At 38.7% G+C, this 24,927-nt stretch overlaps 1 protein-coding gene across 3 annotated transcripts; it reads left to right on the forward strand.

The window, feature by feature from the left end:
• The first annotated feature begins 454 nt into the window (after positions 1-454).
• On the forward strand, positions 455-24,343 carry LURAP1L (leucine rich adaptor protein 1 like). Of its 3 annotated transcripts, none has more exons than XM_035310585.1 (3): positions 455-1,163; positions 1,791-2,014; positions 21,887-22,014. In XM_035310585.1, exons 1-3 carry the CDS (start codon positions 915-917, stop codon positions 21,966-21,968), a joined length of 555 nt encoding a protein of 184 aa, XP_035166476.1. In that variant the 5' UTR covers positions 455-914; the 3' UTR covers positions 21,969-22,014. The 3 variants fall into 3 exon arrangements, with proteins under 3 accessions (XP_035166476.1, XP_035166473.1, XP_035166474.1); XM_035310582.1 differs by having other exon boundaries at positions 470-1,163; positions 1,791-1,997; positions 21,887-24,343; XM_035310583.1 differs by lacking the exon at positions 1,791-2,014 and having other exon boundaries at positions 491-1,163; positions 21,887-24,343.
• The last annotated feature ends 584 nt before the right edge of the window (positions 24,344-24,927 follow it).

Here is a 24,927-nt window from a genome sequence, read left to right on the forward strand (position 1 = left end):
TGCATTGAAACCTGTTTGACAAGTGCAAATAACATTCACCCTGTAGCTACATCTAGCCTTGTTAGAAAGTGATCTAAGGTCACAGCACTCTAGGGGTTGTTCTTCTTTTTTCTCTTCTCCTCTCTTCTCTTCTCCTCTTTTCTCTTCCTTTTTTTCTTTTTTTTTTTCTGTTCTTTTTTTCTCTTCTGTTCGTTTTTCTTATCTTTTTTCATTTCCTTTTTTATTTTCCTTTTTTTTTATTTTTATTTTTCCTTTATCTTTTCTTTATTTTTCCTTTTTCCTTATTCTTTTTTCTCCTTTATCTTCTATTTTTTCTTCTTTTTCTTTCCCATTTTTCTTTTGCTTTCCCCTTTTCTCTCCTGTCTTTTCCTCTTTTATTTTTTTTTTCTCTTTTTCTTTTTTCTTTATTTTTTTTTTCTTTCTACTTTTCCCCCTCCCGTTCCCCGAAGCCCGGCAGCTCCGGGCCGGGGTGCGCGCTGTTGGCCGCGGGGGTGCGCCTCTTGTCCCGGCATTACGGTAGGAGGGCCAGGGCGCGCCTCTTCCACCTGCCAGCGGCCTTTAAAGTTGCAGCGGGCCGGGACACCCGATGACTCGGGTCGCGGTGCCGGGGCCGGCAGCCGACAGCGCGCATCGCGGTCCCGGTCCCGGTCCCGGTCCCGCAGCGGGGTCGGGGCGCTCCCGCCGCCTGTCTCCTGGGGAGCTGCTCGCCCTCGCTCCCGCTCTATAGTTTTTGTCTCCCCCCACCCGGTGTCAGGGGGGCGGTGTGCCGGGAACCCCCATGTCCGCCGCGGGCCACCCGGGCGCCGGCCGCGGCGCTGCCGCGGGTCACCGCTCCTCCGCGCCCCTGCAGCGGCCGGGCGGACGCGGGTAGCGCCGGAGCCGCCCCGCCGCGGGCCCCTCCGAGGCCGGCAGTCATGGAGCCCGGCGCCCCCCCCGACCTCCGCGACGTGGAGCAGAAGCTGGGCCGCAAAGTGCCCGAGAGCCTGGCGCGGCCGCTGCGCGGGGAGGAGCACCCGGGCCGCGCCGCCGCCACCGCCAACACCGCCACCGCCACCACCACCGAGCCCGCCCGCGGCCCCGCTGCGGCCCCTGGCCCCCGCCGCCGCCGCGCCGCCGCCCTCGCACGTCTGGAGACGAAACTTCACCTCCTGCGGCAGGAGATGGTGAGTGTCCGGGGGGCTCCCCGCAGGGCCGCCCGGCGGGGACGGGGTCCCCCCTCGGAGCCGGAGCTCGGCAGGGAGCGGGCGTACCGATGGGCACGGTCCGGCGCCGCCGCCCTCCCGCGCCGCACCTGCTGCCTCTCGGCGGCTTGTAGCTGGAGAGACACGGCAGGTTTCTGCACTGGAAACGCGGCCTGGTGTCCTGGGACTCTGCTTCTGGACGTGGGTGTGCAGGGGGTTACCTAGTTCTGAACGGATACCGTGTAAATGCGCGGTGGTTCTTTGCCAGGCTGCTATTTATAAGGTGGCTGAGAGGATTTCTGTGACTCGACTTACTTCGGGACTTCTGACCTGCTTACTGTTTTAAAGCAGGTGCTTGCCCTGCATTGTGTGCTGGTGTAGTTGAGAAATTTAGTTTTTCGATGGTACCGTAAAATTGCCAGCTTTCAGGCAAAACTAAAAGAACCATTGCGCTCTTTGCAAGCAAATGAGCAACCAACCAAAAATATTAAACACTCAATAGTTGCAGTTCTGACAATGTAGACTTCTTCAGATGTGTGAGCCTTTTTGGCCTCAGTGTTTATTAGACTGTAATCGTTGTGTGAGATCCCAGAAGAATTTTTTTGGTAGCAGCTCTTTCCACAGTTCTTGACACATAACTTGCTTGGTCAAACTCCATACTATTTTCTTGTTGGGATGAGGATTTCGCTGGCAGCTTGTGGAGGTGGCTTTATGCAACTGTCTTGGAACTCTGCCACTCAGAGCGAACAAAGCAATCTCATCCTATGTAAACAAGTACAATGCTATACCATTGTGCCTGTCCTGGCGCAACCTCACATATATATAAGCAAAAGGTCAGTGGGTGGGTGGGAGAGTTCTGAAAGAATAAGCAGGCTAGGAGGAAAGGGAAATTGGGAATGGGCATCCTGGGAGTTCATAGCCAAGATTATGACCTTAATCTTGAAAAGTCACTTTTATATCACAATTAGTGCTTTATGGCTTCATATACTTTAAGAGATGCTCGCTAATCTAAACTATCATGCTAAAATGCATGTGTAATGACCATTGAGAAATTTAGTTTTTAACACTGTTCCCCATCATTAGGTTTCTTCATGTTAATTTTCAAAGTTCTAAACTTGTACGAGGGTTGTAGAGTGACCTGTGCATAGGTTATAATGTAAAACTCATAGGGATGTTGAACTGCAAAGGTTGCAATAAGGCAGATGGAGTTCTTGGCCTGACTGTCTAGGCTTGTCATGACAGTTATGCCTGTTAACGGATAAAAATCAAGTGACTTGCTCTCATGATGTTTTCCTTACTAGTTGGTCTCTTTTTCATCTACTTTACATGCAAAGTTTCGCATCAAAATCTTCAGTTGGTCTATATTCTTCCTTCTACTTCCCAATTTCTTCTTTCTCCTCCCTGCTCTTGGAATGAACAAGTTTTACTCTCAGCTTCCTGGATCTCTCCTATTCTTTCTCACTTTAATGTCTGACTTTATTTTTCACATCTAAACTCATTGCTTATGTTAAGTCAAGGGAGTTCTGTTGCATACCTCCTCATTTGACTTTCATTCTGTGCGTGCCCATTCAGCTACTTTTATAGTGACTGTTTGCTGTACAAGGTGAAACATAGGTACTCTGTCTACATACTTTGTCTCATGTCATCTGTTTTCTGTAATCTAGAGCTTGGAAGTTAGCTGTATCTTCTTGTGGCTGTCTACAGTAACATAGGAATTCTCCTCTGTCCATAAGGTTTCTTCAGGTTTTTAAATCTGTCCCTTTCCCTTCTGCAGTTTACTTGTGACAGTGTACAGATCTGTACAACTTAAGAACAACCGTAGATAAGAATGAGAGTTTCTATGTCTCTTCCTCTTCTGAACATCATTCCTAAAACAGAACCAAAACTTTTCATCTGTTGTCTCACTATTTCACATCTATTTGTAGCATATTATTCTTTGGTTCTGATGAATATCTAAAAGGCCTTGACTGGGGAGAAAAGTAGTTAGTATCTGCTACAATAGTAAACAGATGTAAAAAATAGAATAAAAGAAGTTTAGAAAACAAAGTAACATCTATCATGCGATCTCTTCCTAGTTGCTCTTCTGCAGCCTACTCACAGAAGTTCAGATGTACACCTGTGAGGTTTTTTTTTGGCTTGCTTGCTTCAGGCTTGAGACAACCTTTTTGTATATATTTGCAAACCAAGGTTATTCAGGCTCACCTAGTCACATATGAAAAACTTGAGACTGACTGGTGTGCAGACATCTTCATCTTTAATGTTGACCAGTGCATTCTCACTATCTCACTGTATTATCTTCTTGGTTTTGTTAATTAAGACATTTTGAGCAGATGTGGCTTTTTTTAAAAAAAAAAAAAAAATACCTTCATACAAATTGTGCATTTATGTAGCTCAACTTCTGTTCTTTCCCACAGGTATTGTTTGTCACAATGGCTGTGCCCATGTTGACAAATTTCAACTAAATCTGAGAAACAAAGCTATGTTATGGATAATATGAGTACATTTTGACCTTTCATTGCATTGAAATCACAGTGATTCCAAAGCTTTTGACTGTGCTAAGGATGTATTTTACTGTTAACTAAGTTGTTATGAGCTGTTATGAGAGGAGGAAAATCAGTGTTCCACTGAAACCCTGTTGTTTGGCCCCTGACAGTAAAGAACAAGGAAAGCACATGTGAACTTGGTTGTAACGCTTGGGAGTGTACATTAAGCCTTATCTTAGGTAGTATGTAGTCCTGCCAGTGACCAAAGTAAATTCAGTTGTGCAGGAATGGAGGTATGTATAATTTTTCCTCATTTTAAAATCGAGGACCATCTTCTCTCCTTTCAGAGCACACTTTTTCCTCCAGACACCAATGAAATTGTTTTTTTCTGCTCTTTCAACCACCCTATACGTTTATCATGCTTCAGAATGAAGTCCTAATATCTGTTGATTTGGATACTTCTGAGAAAAAGAGAGATGGTGGAAGCTCTGAGATGTTTGTCATCACATTGCCATGTCTTTGGGCCTGGAATAGCATGAATAAAAGCTGCTGACTGAGACCTTGAGGCTTGCATCTTGGGTCCCCTGATCCTTTCACTGTCTTGAGTGGTTTGTTCTTTTTCCCTGGAGCCCAATTTTGTTGGTAGTCACTGGAATCATGTACAGAACGTCACGGAATATCTTTCTTGAACTCCAGACCTGCTGAGACAGAGCACCTTCCCCTTATTTACCTTCACTTTTCCCAGCTAAGTCTGTGATTGCGACTGTCCTGGTAATACCAAAAACCTTTGAGGCGTAAGGCCATTGCACAACAAGAGGAGCAAGGTGTAATTGCTAACATGGGTCAAAATGCTGTTCTCTGGTGAACCTAGAATAAATACTCCATACTGCTCACAGCTGCAACCCTGTTTCTGGTGTGTGATGCTCGTGAGGTCACCACTCAGTACAGCTACACGCTGCTGTAAGTAATCAACATGGCTCATAACTGCTGAACCTGAGGGCTGCACACTAACTGCTGCTGCTGCTTCAGAAGCCTCATTTTTCCTTCACAAGCTCTGTGTTTACTTAAGGGGAGATTTTTACTAACACCACCTGAAAAAACAGTATGTTGAGGTTTTTTCTTTCAGATCATATTTTTCTTAAATCAACTTTTTATTGCATCTTTGAAAGCTAAAGAAGTTAAACAGAGTGTAGTCTGTCTGCACTACACACAATAAAATAATAACAACATGCTTTGCATAAGAGTACTTGGGTCCAAGAAAAGGTAAACGGTGTCATGGAATTAAGAGGGAAATAGCAGTGCTGGAACTTTTAGATGAACTTCCTTCCAGTGAACACTGAGGATCAAACATCATTAATGAGCTTGAAGGCCAAACTGGGTATTCTGAGTGCAGGAGTTTTTTGTTGGTTGGTTGTTTTTTTTTTTTTTTTGGGGGGGGGGGGAGGGAAGGGGTGTAAATAAGTGGAAACAATCCCATTGCAAAGAAATTGAGTATGACAGATTTAGGCTAAAGCTGGTTGAGAAAGAGACATGTGCCTGTGCAGTCTCACTAGTAGATTTTTTTTTCTCTCCCTTTGCTCTAATAGTTCAGTTTTAGTATAACTATTTTAAAGGCTAATGAACATGAAGCCCTGACAAAATGAAGTAGAACTAATGGTACTTGTACTGATTGTAACTGAGGCAAATAAAAGCATTATGATGCTAGTCCTTCCTCTTCCTTCTTCTTTCTTTTTTTTTTTCTTTAACAATTTTTGCTTATACTTAGCATGTAAATGAAGATGCAGATTGAAGGGCAGACTTCCTGTAACTCTCTCTTACCAGCTCTTAAGATTTTGAGCAACTTCAGATTTGCTTAAATTTGTTAGAACAATAAATAGAGGGGGTCTGCTTTTATTAGCTTTTTTGGAAGATATTTTTAGAAAGACAACAAATGTAACTTAATACATCTCTTCTAACACTTGCTGTAGGTACAGGCAGCTACGTTTACTGTTTCCAATGATAACATCAATTGGCTTAGTTGAAGCCAAGGTATGATTCAGTGTGTCTAGTCAGCAGTGCAAAGCTCTGTATCAGATGCTGGTTTTCTGTTAGATTAATTGGAATTTTTGCTTAAAAACTTGATTGAAGATAAAATCTTAAATATAAAATTACTAGTGGCTAAGCCTCAAGCCTGTGTAGGAGGGTTTGATTAACTTTGGTTTCTTAGTGAGAATATGGTTTCTTAGTTGCTCAATGAACCCCTGAAGTGAGGCTCTTCTTAGAACTAAAAAGAAAGAATGCAGAAATAGAGATTAATTTATTTCCACAGGTCTTCCAGAAGTTCACTGAAAAAGCTCATAATGTTGGATCTTGCTAACAAGTTCTCTCTTTTATACCCTCCAATTGTCATGATGTGGTTGAAGGAGTTTGTCATTTTTATGTGGCATTTAGGTTGCATAGTGATATTAGGATGATCGGATTAAAAGGAATTTGTAGATTGATCATTTGGGATAATGACCAAATCTATCAAGAAAAAATTAAAATCTAATTATGCTACCATAACTTTGCCAAGCTTTCTGACTTTAAAGACCATCTTCAGCAGGACATGGTAAACAACTTTATTTAACTTGGTGCATACTTAAGCATCTTTTGGCTGGCAAATCTCATGCAGTACCTGGTAAAAGGATTTGAATTCTGGATCATCATTGTGTTGCACTCAGTCAGCGCTTACGGCCATTCCTGTTCAGCTGTACTAGCTAATGAAAGGTTTAAGTCCCAAGAAAGTACACGTATACTTACATAATTAATTACTGCTTGACCAGGATTCTGTGAAACACTGCAGATACCTGACCTAGCATCATCAGTGTGAAATACATGCAAGAAAAGCAATCTCATGGATGCTTGATTGTACTCAAGAGATAGAGTTAGTTTGTCAAATTACAGGCGAGACTTTTGACAGTCCTGATTTGAAGCAATGCACATTAGCATTTCATGCTGTTTCTTTCCTGATTATTTTATTTCAAGGATGGAGGAAGAATTTTGGCTTTGAACTTTTTTTAAAAAAAAAAAAAATATCTGATTGATGACAATTCATAATGAAAAGATGTGGAGTTTTGCTGAAAACTAAACACCTTCTGTACAGACCTCTACAGTTTAAATGATTTACAATAGCTTACAGCAAACAGATTGCAAACTTTCTAATGAAATCAGCAGAACGGTATGATTTTGTGTGGATACTTAAGGCTAACCATAGTTAAAAAGAACCTTTTGTGTGTAAACTCAAAAAACTTGAAATTCATAATACTAAATACATACATTGACCAGAAATGACTGGCCAACAAATGCTGATAAGTAATTGGAACTTTATGAAATCAAGGGCAATTTCTGTCTTGAATTTTCACCTGCATTTGTAACCATGACACTTGGGAGTCTTACATATAAGCAGCTCTAAAAGATTGTTTGTGGATTATTATTTGTGAAAATAAAGACCTCTGAACTGATCTTGTAATTAAAGGGGCAAATTTCTGTTACAAAGGCAGAGTTGTAGCCTTTTCTTTCCAGTCCTCACCCTTATAAGTAGGGCTGCTAGCTGTAAGCATTTACCACTGGTGGATTACTTTTTGCCATCAAGTCAGTTGTTCTTTCTGTTGAATTTTGGCTTCAATGACCCATTTATCCTCAGTGTTATAAAGCTGGGGCCAGTGTTTATTAGGGCAGCTGAAGCCTTAGAAGGCATCAGTGCATCATTATGTTTCTTACTGTCAGATCTCTGCTACTACTTGCATAGCAACACTTAGGTCATTTCAGGTCAGAGGATCTTTGTTCTATGCACTCTATAATCTTATGGATAGGTATTTTAAATTTCTAATTGAGACACAGGTAACGTTCAATACATGAAATTTTAGCGTGATTTTTGTGAATGCAGACCTGTACTGGAGATACATAGGAAAATGGTGACTTTTTAAGCTCTGACTCTCGTAATTTGAGTAAGCCCTGCTCTAAAACAACTGCAACAAAAGTGGCTACTTGCAGGCTTGTCAGAAAGCTATTAGACATATCTACAATGCTGAAGAAATTGTTAATTACAGCTGTTACAAACAACTGAAGAAGGAGGGAGGAGAAGCATGAATTTGGACTAAGTGTAATGGCATCCATCAAGAGAGAAATTGTGAGGAGCAAGATAACCTGGTTTGGGCCAATAAAATTACTAGATGCTTAAGGAAAAATAACTTCTTTAAGACTTTCCATGTGTCCAGCTTTCTTGTTAGGGAGGTCTTGGGTGTATTTTGATAGTTTAAGCTGTTCAGTCTTGGTGTCCTGTGGCCTGTTGTTTTCAATTACAGTTTGGAAATATCATCCTTGTCATTGGATAACCTCAGTTAATGCCAGAAGGGAATCCCAGTACTAAGAATTTCAAACCTGTGAATCTTGACCTTTTCAGTCACTTAATAATAATTAACTTTTCAGCAGTAGATAGGATAAGTTATTCAAGGACTAGAGAAGGACTGGACTAGAGAAGGACTGGAGAGAGAATTATGTGGGAGTAACTGCTGTGGAATTTCAGGAAGATGTTGAAATAATTGTTCTGAAATATATGTCTTCAATGAGAGTCAAGGAGATTAACAGTTAAAACATTTATGTTTCTTTAATGTAGAAGATAAAACATTCTTGCACATCTGTACTTTGCAGCGTGAGGGGCTCTTTGGTTATCAGCTGAATGGCTACAAACCAGATCTAGCTGGAAAAACTTGCACCAGCACTCACCATATTGCTGATTATCAAGTAGTAAGCCTTGCTTTGAGGGTAGGTAGGTTTCTGGGCTTGATCATACTCGGCACAAGAGTGTACAGAGGCATATGGTTATATAAATGGCACTGGCATCCCTTGAGCCACTTATGCACTTATTTTGTGTCTATAACAATCTGCTAGAGCCTCCTATCACAGAGACAGTATATTTTGTATGTTGTCATTGTCATATGGTCAGGTCCACCATAATCTATATTACATTGCTGCTTTTTTTTCCTTTTTGTAGTCCAAAGGAGTGTGACTAGAATACTTAATTCAGTAGGTGTTGAATTAACAGCTATGTTTCTGTCAAATTAAGTCATCACTGTGCCTACAACGTGTGGACTTTCTTTCATAAGGTAACCCTTACTGGAAGATGTGATTTGGAGAAAGATTTTAACTTAACTTGTTGAAGCATCTTACTACTTTTTCATAGTTTTTAACATGTTCTGTCTTTGGCAGCTGCTGTGTGAAGCTTAGGCATCAGTGGTGTCTCTCCATGTCTGTCTTAGTCTCTAATGAGAACTGAGTTATGTCCAAAGTGAGCAGTGGGCCCTTTAGGCACATTCTGTCTTATGTCCTGAAAAACCTCAGTCAAGTACCTGAGCAGTTTGCAAGCTCCACAGAACCCTTGGTTGTGGAGGTGAAGTGTTCATTATAGCCAGCTGGAATGACTCCGGTAGGTCTGTTGACCTCATTTGTAGAGCTTTGAAAGGTATAAAACAACTCTCACCCAGGTTTTATCAAATGTAGATGCAGATACAGATAGTCCGTTACTTCAGAAACACACTGTATACTGTTCCAGCAGTGAGTCTCACTGGCTTCCAGCCTGGGGCTGATGTGTATGTGAAATAAAACACAGCTGAGGATTCCCCTCCATGTTGCTCCAAAGGAAGTTTTCCTCCTTCCATAAGAGAAGGACGTTAGAGAATTTAAGTGATGCATGCATGTCAGATGTTAGCTACTCTGTTTTGTCAGGCTAAGCAGCCTCTTCCCAGAGCTTCCATAAATACGGAGAAGAGAAATACATGCACAGCTATGCAACCCTATTCTCATCAGTCTAATCCTTCTCCCCCCTTCATGCCAACCTGGCAGCTCTTAATGCTTTGTCAAACGAATGATATGACACATTTGTTAGGTAACAGGAAGCACAAACACACTGAGCTGCCAGTGGAAGTTATCTGCATGTTTCATTTGCTGTGCTGTAAAACAAACTCTCTGCAATATTGTACAGCCCTGCTGGGTGCATTGACAAGTGAAGTGAAAGCATTTAGTGCCTGTAAGGCAATGCTGAATTGCTGTTTAACTACTGGGAGTTGCAGATCTTAAAAATGTTTTACTGGCTTAATTTTGTTCAATGTTGTTAGATACCAGCTGCATTTATGGCTAAAATGCTTCCAGAAAGAGAGTCAATTTACTGCATTGCTGTTTTGGCCTCACTGTAGATGCAGAAGGAGGTGCACATCCAAGAATTACAATTTAATAAATAGGTTGAGTATTTCCAAGTTTCGTGTTTTTTCCCACAGGGTAAATAAACAAATTAAACCCTGCCTTGCATTTTCTTGTCAGTATCATATTTTTTTTTTCTGTTCTATAGAATTTCTGCTGGTTTAAATTAATGTTCAATTTGAAATTGAACTAGATTTTGTGACTAGGGTGCATGCTTACAAGGCATAGCAAACATTGGATACTCTCAATAGTGTATACTGAAAAATAATCTTTTTTATTTATCAAGGTCAGAATCTGAAGCTTTATTCTTGCAATAATTATACATGACTGGGAAAAACAGTCCTAATAGCAAGGAGAAAACTGAAGCACTTTTATATAAGCAGAAGTCGGATCTGCATGAGTTTGATACCTTTTCAAAAACTAGTGAAGTGAATGGTTCTGGGATGAGACTAACACTTAAGTCTGAAATGGTTGCTAGAGGAGAGTGGCTGCTCCTGGCCCACCATGAGCATGAATTTGTTCTCTACATTTGGCTGTTAACTGGGACTACTTACTCTGTTAGTCAAAGCCAGACAATGTGTGTTTAGAATAAAGCACATGTGAAAAAAAAATAGTGGTAACAAGGTGGGTTTTTATGTTGTTTAATACTGAAGAATCCTTTCTGTGGGCAGAAAGGTCTTCTAACTAAGAGTTTGGGTGTTTCTTCACACAAACATGCTGAATTTGAGAAGTTGTGCCAGTAGTCATTGTAGACTCCAACTATTGTTTGTTCTAGGCTTCTCAAAACTATACGGTTCGAGGAGGAGTGGACATGCAACCAAAGTGGTAAGAGGACTCATCCTGACCTGTGACTGCAAGTTCATTTTGCTTTCACAGGGACAGTTCAACCACTATAACCATTAAGAGGCCTAATTAATATCTCTTAGGAGGACTTCTGCGTATTTCAGAGTATGTCAATCTCAAGTGATGGCCTATGGCTGGTTCCTAGTGTTACAGGGTTTGTAGGGGAAAACTAAAATCCTTCAAGAGTAGAGGAAAGTCTGCAAGAGAAGAAAGCATTAGTAGTATGCCAAAGCAATAGTAATTTTCTTCAACATCAAGTGGAATTTACTTACTCCTTTGTTAGTGCCTAGCATGAGTTGCCTGCGTCTGGAACAATAGATGGGAGGTAGCTGGTGTTTTCTTCATAGGCAGATGAGGCAGCTCACAGTGACCATCAACTCATATAGTTTGTTATCTGTTCATCATTGCACAGCAGCAGTCCTCCCATTTCCGAAGAAAAAGAAGGTTAACCCCAACAACAATATGATGTCTAAGCTTTTCTTTTTGCTTGGTCATTTCCTTCCTGTTCTGTTGAAGTTCAATGACAAAATTACACTAAAAGAGCCCTATCCAGCCCTTTTAAGATAAAACCATAGTTCTCTAGCGCAGTCCAATAGTGTTGTGGCCCAGGTTTCCTTGTCTAGTTCTCTCACTTCTCAAGTGATTCTGATTACAGAATTTGGAGAGGGTCTCTTTATTGGAGAGGGGCTCTTTATCAGGGAATATATTGATAGAAAAAGGGGTAATAGTTTTAAGCTAAAAGGGTAGGTTTAGATGAGATATTCAGAAGAAATGCTTCACTCAGAGGGTGGTGAGGCACTGGAACAGGTTGCCCAGAGAAGATGTGGATGCCCTATCCCTGGAGGTGTTCAAGACCAGGGTGGATGGGGCTTTGGGCAACCTGATCTGGTGGGAGGTGTTCCTGCACATGGCAGAGGATTGGAATTGGGTGGTCTTTAAGGTCCCTTCCAACACAAACCATTCTGTGGTTATTTTCAAAGTCCTTATTTGTCTTTTCCTAGACTGGGACAAATCTTGCACTCTGTTTCTGCTCCCCAGCTAGTCAGTATTTCCATAGTAGTAAGAGAAATGGTAAACGTAATCAATTATCTTGATTCTTTCCCATTCTACTCATACCTCTGGTAGTATGAGGTAGCTTTTAGTAATACAGATTAATATTCTGTGCTGAACTAGGATCAAGACACCGTGCTGTAGTTGTATGGTATGTAGAAATATTTGCTAAGAAGCTGTTAAGGTATTAAAATTGAGTATGAATCGAGCCAGAGTGGTCTAGGAGAAGCTGAGGTCTGCACCATGTCCTGTGGTTGATGGTTATTAGTCAGAGCAAGGATCAAATAATGTGGAAATACAGGTATCCTGAGTGCCTGTTTTTGACATTTTTGGAAGTTTATAGTTCATGACTGATTGCTCCTGCTAACTTATGAGATGTGTTTGGCTAGAATCTAGGATTCGTGTTTATTTGATTTATAATATATGTTTCCACCTTAATTGCACAATCATGCCTTGCAACTTCCAGAATGGATTACTTTAGTGTGCTCTGTAGGAGCCTACCTATGAAAAAGGCTTAAAAGCAGCAGCCTGCTTGGTCAGTTGTGTTAGCCAAGTTCAATGTTACTGCTTGCTAAAAATGGTACTTGTTTCTTGTTTGCTTCTAGTTTTTTAACCTTGATAGCCCAGATGCAGATTGTCTGCAAACTGTTTAATCCCTTCTTAGTGGGTGAGAAAGAGATAAAAGGAGTTAACTATTTATAGGTATCTGGAAGTTTGAAAGTGTATTTTTAGTTTCAAGACTCAAAATAGATAATTTGGCTTCACTTTATCCGAGAGATCACAAATTCACTAGTATGTTCAGGTGGGCACAAACCATGTGGATGAACAGTACTTCGGCAGGATGATGATTACACCAGTGGAGAGATAAAGCTTGTTTGATGAGATGTTCAGTATTTTTTATTAAATACTTTTAAAACAGATTTGGCACAGATATTTGTTCATAACATTTCCATAGTAAAAAACAGTGATCAGCATATCAACTCCTAACTCTGATAAACCAGTTCTAAGATGACATGTGATCACTTACTATTACAAGGTTGTCTTGAAGTTCCTTTTTATTTGTATTCAGATAAACTTTCAGTAAATAGGATGGGAGTGTGCCAGCATTAGAGATTTGACTGTTAGATTAAAACTATGCTTTTAACAGAACCGACCCAATCACCAGGGCCACAGAATTATTCCAAACAGAATCCTACTTTGAACTCTGGGAAGGCAAATACTTGAATTTTTTTGAATCTCATGTGTCTCTCTGGTGATACTGCAAAACCAGACTTGAATTTCAAGAAAGTTTAGTTTTGTCCCAAGTAGTAATATTGTCATGTCTCAGTTCTGACTTGAATAAAGCACGTTATTGCTTTCCTTTTCTTCTTTGCCCTTTAAAAAGAGTAACAAGCTGAGGATCATTATTGTCTAGGTACAAGCAATATCTTCAAGTTTCAGATACATCTGTAAGCAAAACTCGTGATCATTGAATCATAGAAACACAAGATAATCTTCTATCACCCTTCTACTTTGGTGCTTTTGAGCATATTTACACAGTGCCAGCATTAAAATTAATTAATTTTAAAAGGATAAGTAGAGGGCTGGAGTCCTCATTAACCTAACCTAATTCAGAAAAGAATAAATATTTTTTCCAGTATTAGCACTGCATTTTTAGGAGCATGTTTTGATCAAGGTAAGCATAGGTAAGTTAATGCAAGAAAAAAAAAATAAAAAAAAATCTGGATATGCTATTGAGCCCCAGTGCTGTTTCATGCTGGTGGGGAAGAAACGTACAGTTGCTGTGTTGTGACAGATGCTCAGAGCACATTACAATGGGGCTGTGATAGTCCATCTGCTGTAACACTTTCTGACACTGTTTGCAGCTGCTTCGTATTGACCTGAATGTTTGTAGTGTCATTACCTTGTCTGTCAACACATGTGGGTCTGTAGTGTGGACTTTTCTGGACACTTTCACCTCTGTCATCAGAGATACGTTTCCAAGGTCACATGCTGCTGTCATAAAAATAACATATGATACTTAGAAACATGCAGTAAAAACGTCATACTGCATTAGATGCTTTTTACTGTTCTTAAATTGTTACAGTTCGTCCCTGCTCCCTTTCATGTTTCTTCAACTCAGCTTTAAAATAATCAGGAGCTTCCTTTTATATTCTCTCATCCTCTTGAGGCGGGATGTTTCTCTCTGTGGCACTTCAATATTTAAAGTTCTGATTTAGCATTTATTTTATTGGGGGGTAGGGGGAGGGGCAGAAGGTGGTGAAATACAGGTTTAACTAATTTTTTCCTGCTACTTGCTCTCAGATGTGTGGCATATTTCTCTCTGATAATAGTCATCATATATACTTAGCAGATACTAAGTCCAGCTTCATTTTCACAGTAGAATAAAAAGACAACAAAAAAAAGCAAAATGATCTTTCCCATGTGAATTTAGTATTATGCTGGAGTGTACAGATTATCTCAAACAGTATAACATTAAAAACAAATCAATATTTTTGCACCCTACTGAATTAATGATTCATCCAAATCATGGAGATTTTACTATGTATTAATGCAAATGACAGGCTGCCCACTGATACTAGCAAGAAAAGGATGATTGCGGGGAGGAGGAAAAAGGCATTGAGATCCACTTTGTTTTATTACAGAAATAATGCAATTAAACAATTGCACAACTTGATGGCATGTATTTTCCCGTCAAGTCTAAAGGGGATCAATTAATATGTATAAAGCTAATATATTCAAATAGGGTGTTGTAAGAGAAATGTAAATAATACTGTAGTTTACAAGAAGATACCAGAAAATAACCATACTGGCATGATGTTTTGTTCATGTATTTGCAAGAAATGTCTTTGAATCCCATTAATAGAATTACTTAGTGCTTACTGAGCTAAATTTTTCCCTCATCATCTTCTGTTCTGCCTCCTAATCATTTGGTGGTCTCTCAGATCTGGCCTAACCACTTCCTTGTTGCAGAAAATGAGTGGTTTGTTCCAGGTGCTTTTTTTCCTCTAGTGTGAAATACAGAGTTCTGCCTGCAGAAGGAGACTCCTCTCTGGCTGATGTCAAATCACCCAGTCCTCCTTTTCCCCTCTTAGTTAAGAGACCCTGTTTACAAAGCTACATTATGTTGCTACCAAATTTTATATAAGGACCTGTAGAAATATATGTCGTAAGCACTTGGTGTGGTATTGCTTTGGAATCGCAGCAGGTTGAAGAGAGATCGTGACTAGACTAGAGCCTCTTTATTAAGCTAGCAAGGTCAAGGGCGCAGACAGAAACTGTAAATTTAATAACTGCTCGTTCTCTGGGCTTCATTGTAGGGAATGCTGCCTAAAAATCTACTATGCCTTTTAAAATTTGTGAGTCTTCAAGAGAAACACAAAGATAATGTCTTTTGCAAAATAATGGAAAAAGTGAGTTGTCAGAACTGCTTCTGTAGCCTGCCAAAATGTTTTAATTATGACTCATTACACAAGTGCAGCTGAAAAAGGTCAGTGTAATTTGCTTAATTTGCAGAAATAAACTAGATCGGCAAACTGCAACTATAAATCAAGGATTTATCTGGTAAATTGAGATTTGTATAGGTAGCTTCTGTATGTGCCTCTTATTGTTTGAAGGCTACCACAAGTGTAAAAAACAAAAGGAAAGAAATGGGAAAACCTTTCAGCAATGCATTGTGACTCAAGTCTATACTGAAAGAAAAGAAAGAAAACAGAAGTGTAAAAAGCTATTGATCTACCTATAACACTTTATTAACTGAAATTTAAAGAATGTATGTGTTTTATGTGGAGTAGTGTGAGGTAAATCAGTCTGACACACATGGCCCTGATGAGCACTGTAGCATCTACCTCAACCTATTGACAATCTAATATGTGCCAAACCATGGTTACTACATTTATTATTTATGCATATTAAGAAACTGTGGAAATGAGAGAGCTCACATGCAGTGTCAGATAGGTTGAGCTAGCTTCAATTATTGTAGTGCATGAGTTTAATCAAATCTAGTTGATTTTGCAATGGAGTAGATGTGGAAAGTCCGCACAAGCAGTTGCAGTTCCACCAGTGAGTAGCTGATCCCTTCTAGCTAGGGATAGTTAACCCGTGTGCTTTTGCTCTATCACGTGGAATCTCCTCAGCTTTTTGACAGGTGATGATAAAGTTTTCATTCAAATTCAGAAGTCAGACTAGACATTGATTTTTTTTTATTATTTTTTTTTAATCTTGATCCTGAAATACCATTGCCCAAAGTGGCTTATTACTTTAAGAACCCCATGCAAATACCCTGGAATCAGTAGGACAGTTTGGTGGCAGACAAGAGGTTTAAAGTCAAGCACATGCACAAGAACTACTTAAAGCAGGACAGAGCTCATGCACAACTTGTTAATTAACCTGTATGTTTAAGGAGCAGAAATTTTACCCTTAACTGTCATTTGTGGTTTTGGGACATGTTAAATGAATGGAAAAAAAAACACTTCTTTCTCTCCCTGTTGTTGAGAAGCTATTGTAATATCATTCTGAGCCTGCTAACTTTCAAGCGCATGTGCTGTGTGGTTGTTTTGTGGTGGTTGCCTAATAAACAAAGTCTGTATGTGTGACCACATTCATTCCTGTTGTAAATACATTAGCTCAGTGACTCCAATTAAGTAATGCATGTATTCACATATTCTGAATCTTTCTAGCTCATTATGCATGTTCTCACAGAATCATGTCTCACAGACGATGTTTTATTGATGAATTTTATATCCTTTTATATTTGCTTATTGAATTCTGATCTTCTTAAGACTAAATTTGCTCAAATAATTAAACATTTCCAACCAATGTTTATTTTATGCTTCATCTCTTATCTCTATCTTTGGGAATTACGTTTCTTAGTTACTTTGAAAATTGTTGCTCAGTATTTGTAATAGACAAAGCAATTCCAGGAGAAACTAGAATAAGCTCGGCTTCTGAGGAGAAGCAGACTTCTCTGAATTCAAAATAAATTCTTATTTGGACATTGACTGTTAGATTTATTTAATTTTTGTTGCATCTCAAATGAATTCATGGAGTTCATTATTCTGTGGAAAACCAAGTTAATCTGCCATTAAAAAGAGAAAGGGGAGGAGCTAGGTATAGGTGGGTAACCATAAAACTGTTTGACTGTTTATGATGCAGGAGGGTGGAAAGCTGTCTCTGACACACCCTAGGAAGAGGAAGCAGCAATGTAGTAATGGTCCTAAACTGTAGTGGTCACACAGGCCTGTTTGTAGTGGAAAGATTGTGTTGGCTTGAAATTCATTTTGTAAAAAAGGCAATACAGATGGATGTGGCAGTACTAACAACAGATGGAATTGACTGCAGTACCCATTTCATCTAACCTCTTCATGTGCTAATTCTTTCTTCAGGATTGTTCAACCGCCAAACTGCTTGCAGTGGGGCACTATGTTTTGCTACTGTTCCCATGCAACTTCCAGTTATTGTGTATAACTGTACTGTGGATAACTGTACAAATGTATACTGCTTCAGAACCATAGATCCCATACTACTGAATCTTTGATGAGTGTTTGAGCCCTAGGGATCCTGTGCAGAGCAGCAGGGTGACTTAAATAACTACCTGAATCCACTTAGGTTTAAGACTTCATGTCTTGGAGTGACTTAATTCACTGTGCTATGACTGAAAGATCTGTATTGAAATAAATTCTTTGTTATACAAGCATGCTTATTTCCTTTCCTTTTTCTTTTGTGCTCTTTACAACACACAGCATAAAGGTGTTGAGGAGAAAACTAAATAAGTATAATGTAAGTAAATTTAGAAATCTCTTTTCTCAGACCACACTTAATAATTTCCATTAATATCACTGCAGATTTGCTGTTCTTAAAATAAAGAAAAGGGGGGGGGGATGAGAAGGAGGAAAAGGGGGGGGGAAAAAAAAAAGTATGTGTTTCTAGGAACTTAAAAGAAAACAGACTGCAGAAAGGATCTAGTGTTGCAGATGGCTTTGACAGATTAAAAGGATATAATGAAATGAATTTTTTAGCTTTCTTGTTTTTAGAGGGGGAGGGGACCCACTGCGTGTGGAGCTGACTGGAAGCTATGTCTACAGAATATACAGCAGGAAAATACAAGTCCATTTTGCCAGTGGCCTGAGTGCAAGTGCAACTTTGATCTAAGAGTAAAATGACCAGACTGGGACCGCTAATGCACTATTTTGGACAACTGCCAAGAAGCTTTAATTGTCTTTGTTAATAGCCATAATCATTACAAGTTTTTTATTCTAAACCAATAACCTAGTCAAATCCTGTTTGAAAAACACTGTACGACAGGAATATGTGTATATGTTTTTGTGTACGTGTGTGTGTGTGTACACTGATGTCTGTCTGTGTATTTATAAATTTTTTGTGTGTCATGCAAGTGACAGTGTTGATTATGGAAGCCCACAAACAAGGCTAGATTAGTAAAGTTCTTGTTAGAACAACCAGTGTGTATGGGCAAAAGAGGTGTAAGTGGGTGTTTAGGTCAGATATTCCTTCCAGACTGAAAAACTGGTTGTGTCTGAATGCTAAACTGTTCTGTCCACTAATGCTACAACACTGTGTTACATGAAAGATGCTCACTGTCACTTTAATTTCATTATTTTCACATGCCACGACTAGCTGTTTAATGTTAAGCATTCCTAGGGATCTGTACTATTGTGATTATGCAAACCAAACAACAGGATATGTAAGCTAGGTTGTAACCAAAATTTGTTTTTCTCTGTCTTACCACAATTTCTTTCTTGCTGTATGTCAGAACATTGTGCTGAAGACTGATACATACTCAGACACACCTTCCCTTTGGTAGTGTTGTGCTCTACATTAAAGAGCAGCTGTAGAAACTGTTCCAAAATACCTATATTAGATACAATTCACTCTATTTAGATTATTCCTGAACTGCACCTGTTACTGCGCCTGGAGCTGTCAAATGTAACGAGATTGTATTGTGTTTAGTCCCTTTAATTGAGACCTCTTGGAACTGATTGGTCTGCTCCAACAGTTACATGAATTGCAACTGTGTAAGTACAAAATAATGTGATTGTGTCTGGGCTGAAATAGACAAGAGGCAAGAAATGTCATAGTGACATTTTTGTGTTACTAGTTGATGAGATAAATGTCATTAAAGATCAATCTTGGTGGACTACTTCTTAATATTTGCTTTAGGAAACGTACACACTTGACATGGGAGACTTGGGACTAAATAGTAACTTGGAGGAGGAGGACTCGTCAGCAGGAATGCAAAGAATTACTCTAATAAGCCCATTCCCCAGAAATTCTGAAACCATAGATACATGAAGAGGGGAAAAAAAAAAAAAAAAAAAGTCCTCTGAACTGAAACTGAAATACATAAGATCTCCATTTTATCTAAAAGTGACTGTTTCATCAGTGGTGTATTGGTGCTAGTTCCATCAAACTCTGCCATAATCAGCCTTTTGGGAAATTGCTGTCTCCAAACTCACATATATACAGGAAATTGGTGAAGTCTGTAGTTGCAATTGGGAAGTTAGCTAATTTGCTGCTGTCATGACAGCCTGGTTGCCAAGCAAATGGTTTATAGTGATTTATGGGTTGGTGAAGAAAAGCTGGCTTGAATAGGAGGGCTACAAAATAGTCAATCTGTTTTCAAAACCTCACATCTGAAACAACGATAGATGGGCGTTATTGTTAAAACTATATGGTAAAGCTTTTTTCCATGGTAACTGATCACCTATATAAAATCTTGTGAAACTGGAGTGAGTATAATGCAGAAGTTGTTTTAGGGACTGGGAATACTTATGTGACAGTTACCTAGACAGTCTGGTATTTGCAAAGTTTGAAAAATCTTTGTGTTGGGTTGACTCTGGCCAGTAACTCAACACCCATCAGCTGCTCACTCACTTGTCTTACTGACCTCCAGTGAGAAAGAGAAGAGGATCAGAAGAGGGAAAAGTGAGGAAAATTCATGGGTTGAGAGAAACACAAAAAAAAGTAAAGCAAAGAGAAGAAAAAAAAAAAAGAAAAGAAAAGAAAAAAAGATAAATTATGCAAAGGCACCAAAAATAAAGTACACAAAATCACTCACTATCTCCCACCAGCAAACTGATGCCCAGACAGTTTCCAAGTCACAGCTCCTTTGAAAGATCAAATGAATCTTCTAATGCTGGACATGACATTATGGAATAATGGAATACCTGTTTGGTCAGTTCTGGTTAGCTGTCCCAGCTGTGTCCACTGCAAACCTCTTGCTCATCCCCAGCCTTCTGAGGGGCAGAGTGAAAAGTAGAGCAGGCCTTGACACTGTGCAAGTACTGCTCTGCTGTAGCTAAAACACTGCTTTGTCATCAATTCTGATTTGTTTGTAGAGCTAGAACACATCACCTGTAGAGGCTGCTATGAAGCATCCCAGCCAGAGCCAGTACAATCCTCTGTTGTATCTAACAGAATAAATAATATATTAAATTATTTTTTGAAAGCCATAACAAGTCAGGGTAATTTGGGACGTTGAAAAGAATTTGGCATTTGAGTATGGAAAGAATCATGTACAAAAGCATTGATTGGCAAAAGAAGAAATAGCTTTTGCTTCCTGAGAATATCAATCTCATTCCAGTCCATTGTGGATGAACAATACAGATGCTATATTTCTGTATAATAATCATGGAATTGGAGAATAGTATAAAATGTCTATTGTCTGGCATAACAGATCTTATTTGTTTTCTTGTTTCTCAGTGGACTAAAGCTGTTCAAATATACTGCTTTGTCTTTTGAATTGTCTGAAAGTAAACATGTAATGATCTATGGAAGAAGAGTATTTAATATATTTAATGTAATGTATTTAATACAGTCAGAGATTGTGGCACAGATTTTTGTGTATGTAGGCCCAGATCTGTGTGGATGTGGAGATTGCAAGTGTGTCTATTGTGGAGTTGAACATTTAGTATTTCCAAGGTGCTACTGGAAGGGGCTGCAGAGCTGATGAGGCTGCAAACTAGCATTGCCTTCTCATCTGGATTTAGCTCAGATAGACTTGCATGACTAAACAGTCGTTTCACAAATTCACACTGTGGATGGGAGTAGCTGCTGCTTCTCCACACTTAACCATATGGGCAAACCCTGAATCATCTTCAATTTGTTAGATTACCTTCTCAGTATTCTCACTTGTTTCATGTGACGAATAGGAGACTCCACAGAATCTCTTGCCAATGCTCATTGGGGTTCAGATGAAAAGAAAGAAACAATGAATTAAACACTACGGCATCACCTTTATATGTCATTTCATTGCATAAATTTTAGAAGTGTCTTGTTAAGTTTCCTTTTATGTAAGGAGAACATAAAGTGCTGTGAGATTCAGCACTGCAATATGCCAGTATGCTTTACCATTAACACTTCTATGTGTGTGAATCAACCATGAGAATTATGTTGCAAAATAGGAGTTTGTGTTTGGGGAGTATTTTTTCTTCAGTTATTTTTTGCTGATTGTCAGTCTTTATGTTAGTCTATAATACATGGTTGACCACAAAGTCATAACCTTCTTCTGATACGAGTTTAAATAATTTGAAATTTACAGTTTCAATAATTAGACATATCTGTTTCAACTCTTGGAAATTTGTACTGCAGGTTACAACATAAACTCAGATGTAGTGTGAATAAACGTTTAAGATCAACAAGCCTTTTTGCATATAACACACATCCAAAAATTTTAGATTACTATCATATCCATAACAAAGAGAACGTGAGGTGAATGCTTAGCTGCTTGGATCTGCTAAATAGCTGAAAGTAACTGTAACACGGGTTTGTGTCTTGCTTCTCTAAATAATGAAAAGTTATCCCCAGGAGTTGTCATGTCACAGCTATGTCACCTGCTAGCATCATAGTGGTATGATTACAAGTCTTGTTGATGACTAACATTCTTGTTAATGGGCTGCTTATGTAGCATGACTAGGTTCCCACCTGAACTTCATTGAAAGAATAGTAATAGTTACATATATTTATATATGATTATTTAAACACATTTGTGCTAGATACTGAAGGCAAGATTTAAATAATCCTTCTATTGCCTCCAGCCTGCTATTTACAGTCTGATTTTAGAGCAAATCACTAATCTTTTTAATTGCTTTTGCCTTGTAGGTTAATCTCCGAGCCACTGATGTCAAGCTTATGCGCCAGCTACTTATCATCAATGAAAGTATTGAATCAATCAAATGGATGATTGAAGAGAAGGCCATTGCCAGCAGAGGTAGCAGTTTGAGTGGCAGCCTGTGCAGCTTATTGGAAAGTCAGGACACATCCCTCCATGGCAGCTGTAACAGTTTACAAGACTGTAGTGATGGACTGGATGGAATATCAGTGGGGAGTTATTTGGACACTTTAGTTGATGATGTCCCTGGTCGCCAAACGCCTTCTGATATGGACCAGTTCAGTGATTCTTCTATTATGGAGGACTCACAGTCTCTGCATAAACATTCCAAAATTGATTCTGATGAGTACTACTGTTTTGGTTAATAAAAGCAAGTTTCAATGGGACATATATGCACTTGTATTTATCCTTTTTCTTTGCTGCTATTTTATTTCATGTGCAAAACCCCAAATTTCTGTTGGAAGGAAATCATGTTACAATATTTTGATTCCACTTCAGAACTTTTCTGTTGCTTCTAACACATTTCCTCCTTGGTGGGTTATCTGCTTCTGTCCTGCTCAACTTTTCTTTCTCTTAATTTATTATTGCATTTTGTTTTTGTTTTTGTTTTACAGTGCTGTATTTACAGATCTTCCAAAGTGGTGAAGGAAAAGCTTTATCTTTAAAATGAGACATCAGGGGATAAGAGCATCAATTTTGTACTTGTAGGCAATAAAATACCTTCTGATAAATGTATGTTGTGGTAAATTTTCTTGACTACTGGGTTTGGCTTTTCCGAAGAAGCTGTTCTTACTGAGCCTTAAATCTGAATCTTGAAAATACCTCTACAAAATAATTTTGTTTTATAAGCAATGATATTGGATCCAGTTAAGCTGCCTTCACTTGGAGTTTAAAATATCCTAAACAATATGGGAGGGGGGGGGGCGGGGGGGAAGAGGGGAATCCATTCTTTCTGAATTTTCTCATGATTCTTGTCTAGTTACAATTTTAAATTCCTGGCTTCATTAATGTCTTGAAGTGCATTCCGATACTGGAAGCTCTGCATGAGAGAATATTTAATTTTTGTGCTTTGCACCTTCCATTTTTATTGAACCTGATGTTTTGTTGGCACATCGTATATGTGTAAAAAGAGTGAAGGAGGCACCCCACGTTCAGAATACCTAATTCTGATTGTTTGGATACTGAGCCAACAATACTCAACAGAATTATTTTTAAAATAGTATTTTTTAAAATTAAGTAATTTTTTTAAAATGATGGTTTTTTACCTTGAAATTTTGAGGGATCTAGTAAAACATTTTACAAGAGGCATCCTGCTAAAAGGCAAGTCCTGTTCTGTTTTTTTATGCACACTCCCACCCCTAACAGGTTTACTTTGTTTTTGCAAACTATTATTAATAAGAAGTGTTTCCCACTGGTTTTTTTGTTTCCTGTTTCACAAATAAGAGTTTCTTCTAACCTTTTTGTGCCTACTGTTATCTACTGTTATGGTTGAGAGCTACAGTTAGTCTTTTACATTGAAAAGGTCTGAGAAGAGAAACAGGAGCAAACTTCAGTGTAGAAAGTTCCTAGCTTTGAGACTCCCCTGGAACATGATTTTGTGTAGATTAGGGAGCAAATTTTTGTTTTAATTGGTTTAGAATCATGATGAAAGAAGATTGTGTCCACATACAGTAAAGGAAAAATAAGAAAAAATACATAATTTAACTGGGCTGTCATGAAGAGATTAATGAATTTGTATTTCCAGCTTATATACAGTGAAATAGGTGCTGATACTTACACATTATCTGGAAGAGTCTTTTCATGTCTGTCTGTATTCCTACTGCCATAAAGTATGAAAATTATGGTATAAACTAATGTTTGCAAGGCTGCCTGTTTAAAATATGTTTTGCACAATCTGAAGCAGTAAAGTCAATACATGTTTCAGTCAAAGGATGTTGTCTGTGTTGATTTTGAGAAACAGTAGTTTTCCAGAAAGGTTCTGCTCTTCCAAGTCATGATTCCATGGATGTGTTTTGTCCAGGCTTTATCAAGAGCAAATGTGGAGAAAAGGTAAAAAGTCAAGAAATTGAAAGTGATAATTTGTGCTTTGGGGGTACCTCAATTTTTTTCTCAATACAATAGGTGTTTATGTCCATCAAAATTGAAAAGCAACATATGTATTTTTTACTTCAGACATTATGATTTGTTGAAATACAGTGAAGAAATTTGTGGTTATCAAGAATGAGGCTTCTCAGTGAGAGAGAGGCAACTGATCAAACAGGGTTTTGCGGGTACCTCAGAAGTAAGCTTCTGAGATCAACCAGGGTATTACAGATAGCTTGAAGAAAAACAGATAAGCCCTGAAATGACAATGCTATGTGGGCTTAATTTTTGAAGTGTGGGGTTTATTCATTCATTCATTTTTATTCATTCCCTAAATTATGATGGCTGGACATAGTTTGGAAAAAGAGAAAAGTCTGAAGAAAAATCTTGGAAAATTTCTTTCTCAGTGTGTTATAAAGTAGAATATCATCTGTGAATTCAAAATGGGTTTTATTACTTCAAGTTACATAAACCTAAGGAACAGAACACCATAGTTTAAAGCTGTGAACCTGTTGAAAAAGTTTTTCTACCTTCTTTGTTTGTCATAGAAGTTAAACATCAGGTTGTATACTCCCTCTGAATGTAATGAATGTGCAGTATGTATAGTCTTTTCTTCTCCTGCTGAGATTTTGGGCAGTAGGCCAAGATGCACATAAAATCTTTCAACTATGAAGGGAAGTAAAAATATATTCTTAACATACCTTCTCAAATTTCCCCTAGAGTTATGCTGAAATAACTTCAAGGAAAACACAAGCTATAACTGTCACCCACCCATACTCACAGCTGTAATACTGGATAAAAAGTAATTACATCAGTGACAGATTGATCATACTATGATTTAAAAGTTCATTTACATGGGAATCAGAGCCATTAGGAAAAATAAATAATAAATAACATTATACTACTACTAGAAAAGGTGAAATAAAATGATTATGTGCTTAGAAGCTTT

Source organism: Oxyura jamaicensis, chromosome Z (genome assembly GCF_011077185.1).
Source record: "Oxyura jamaicensis isolate SHBP4307 breed ruddy duck chromosome Z, BPBGC_Ojam_1.0, whole genome shotgun sequence".
In the NCBI taxonomy this organism is placed as follows: domain Eukaryota; kingdom Metazoa; phylum Chordata; class Aves; order Anseriformes; family Anatidae; genus Oxyura; species Oxyura jamaicensis.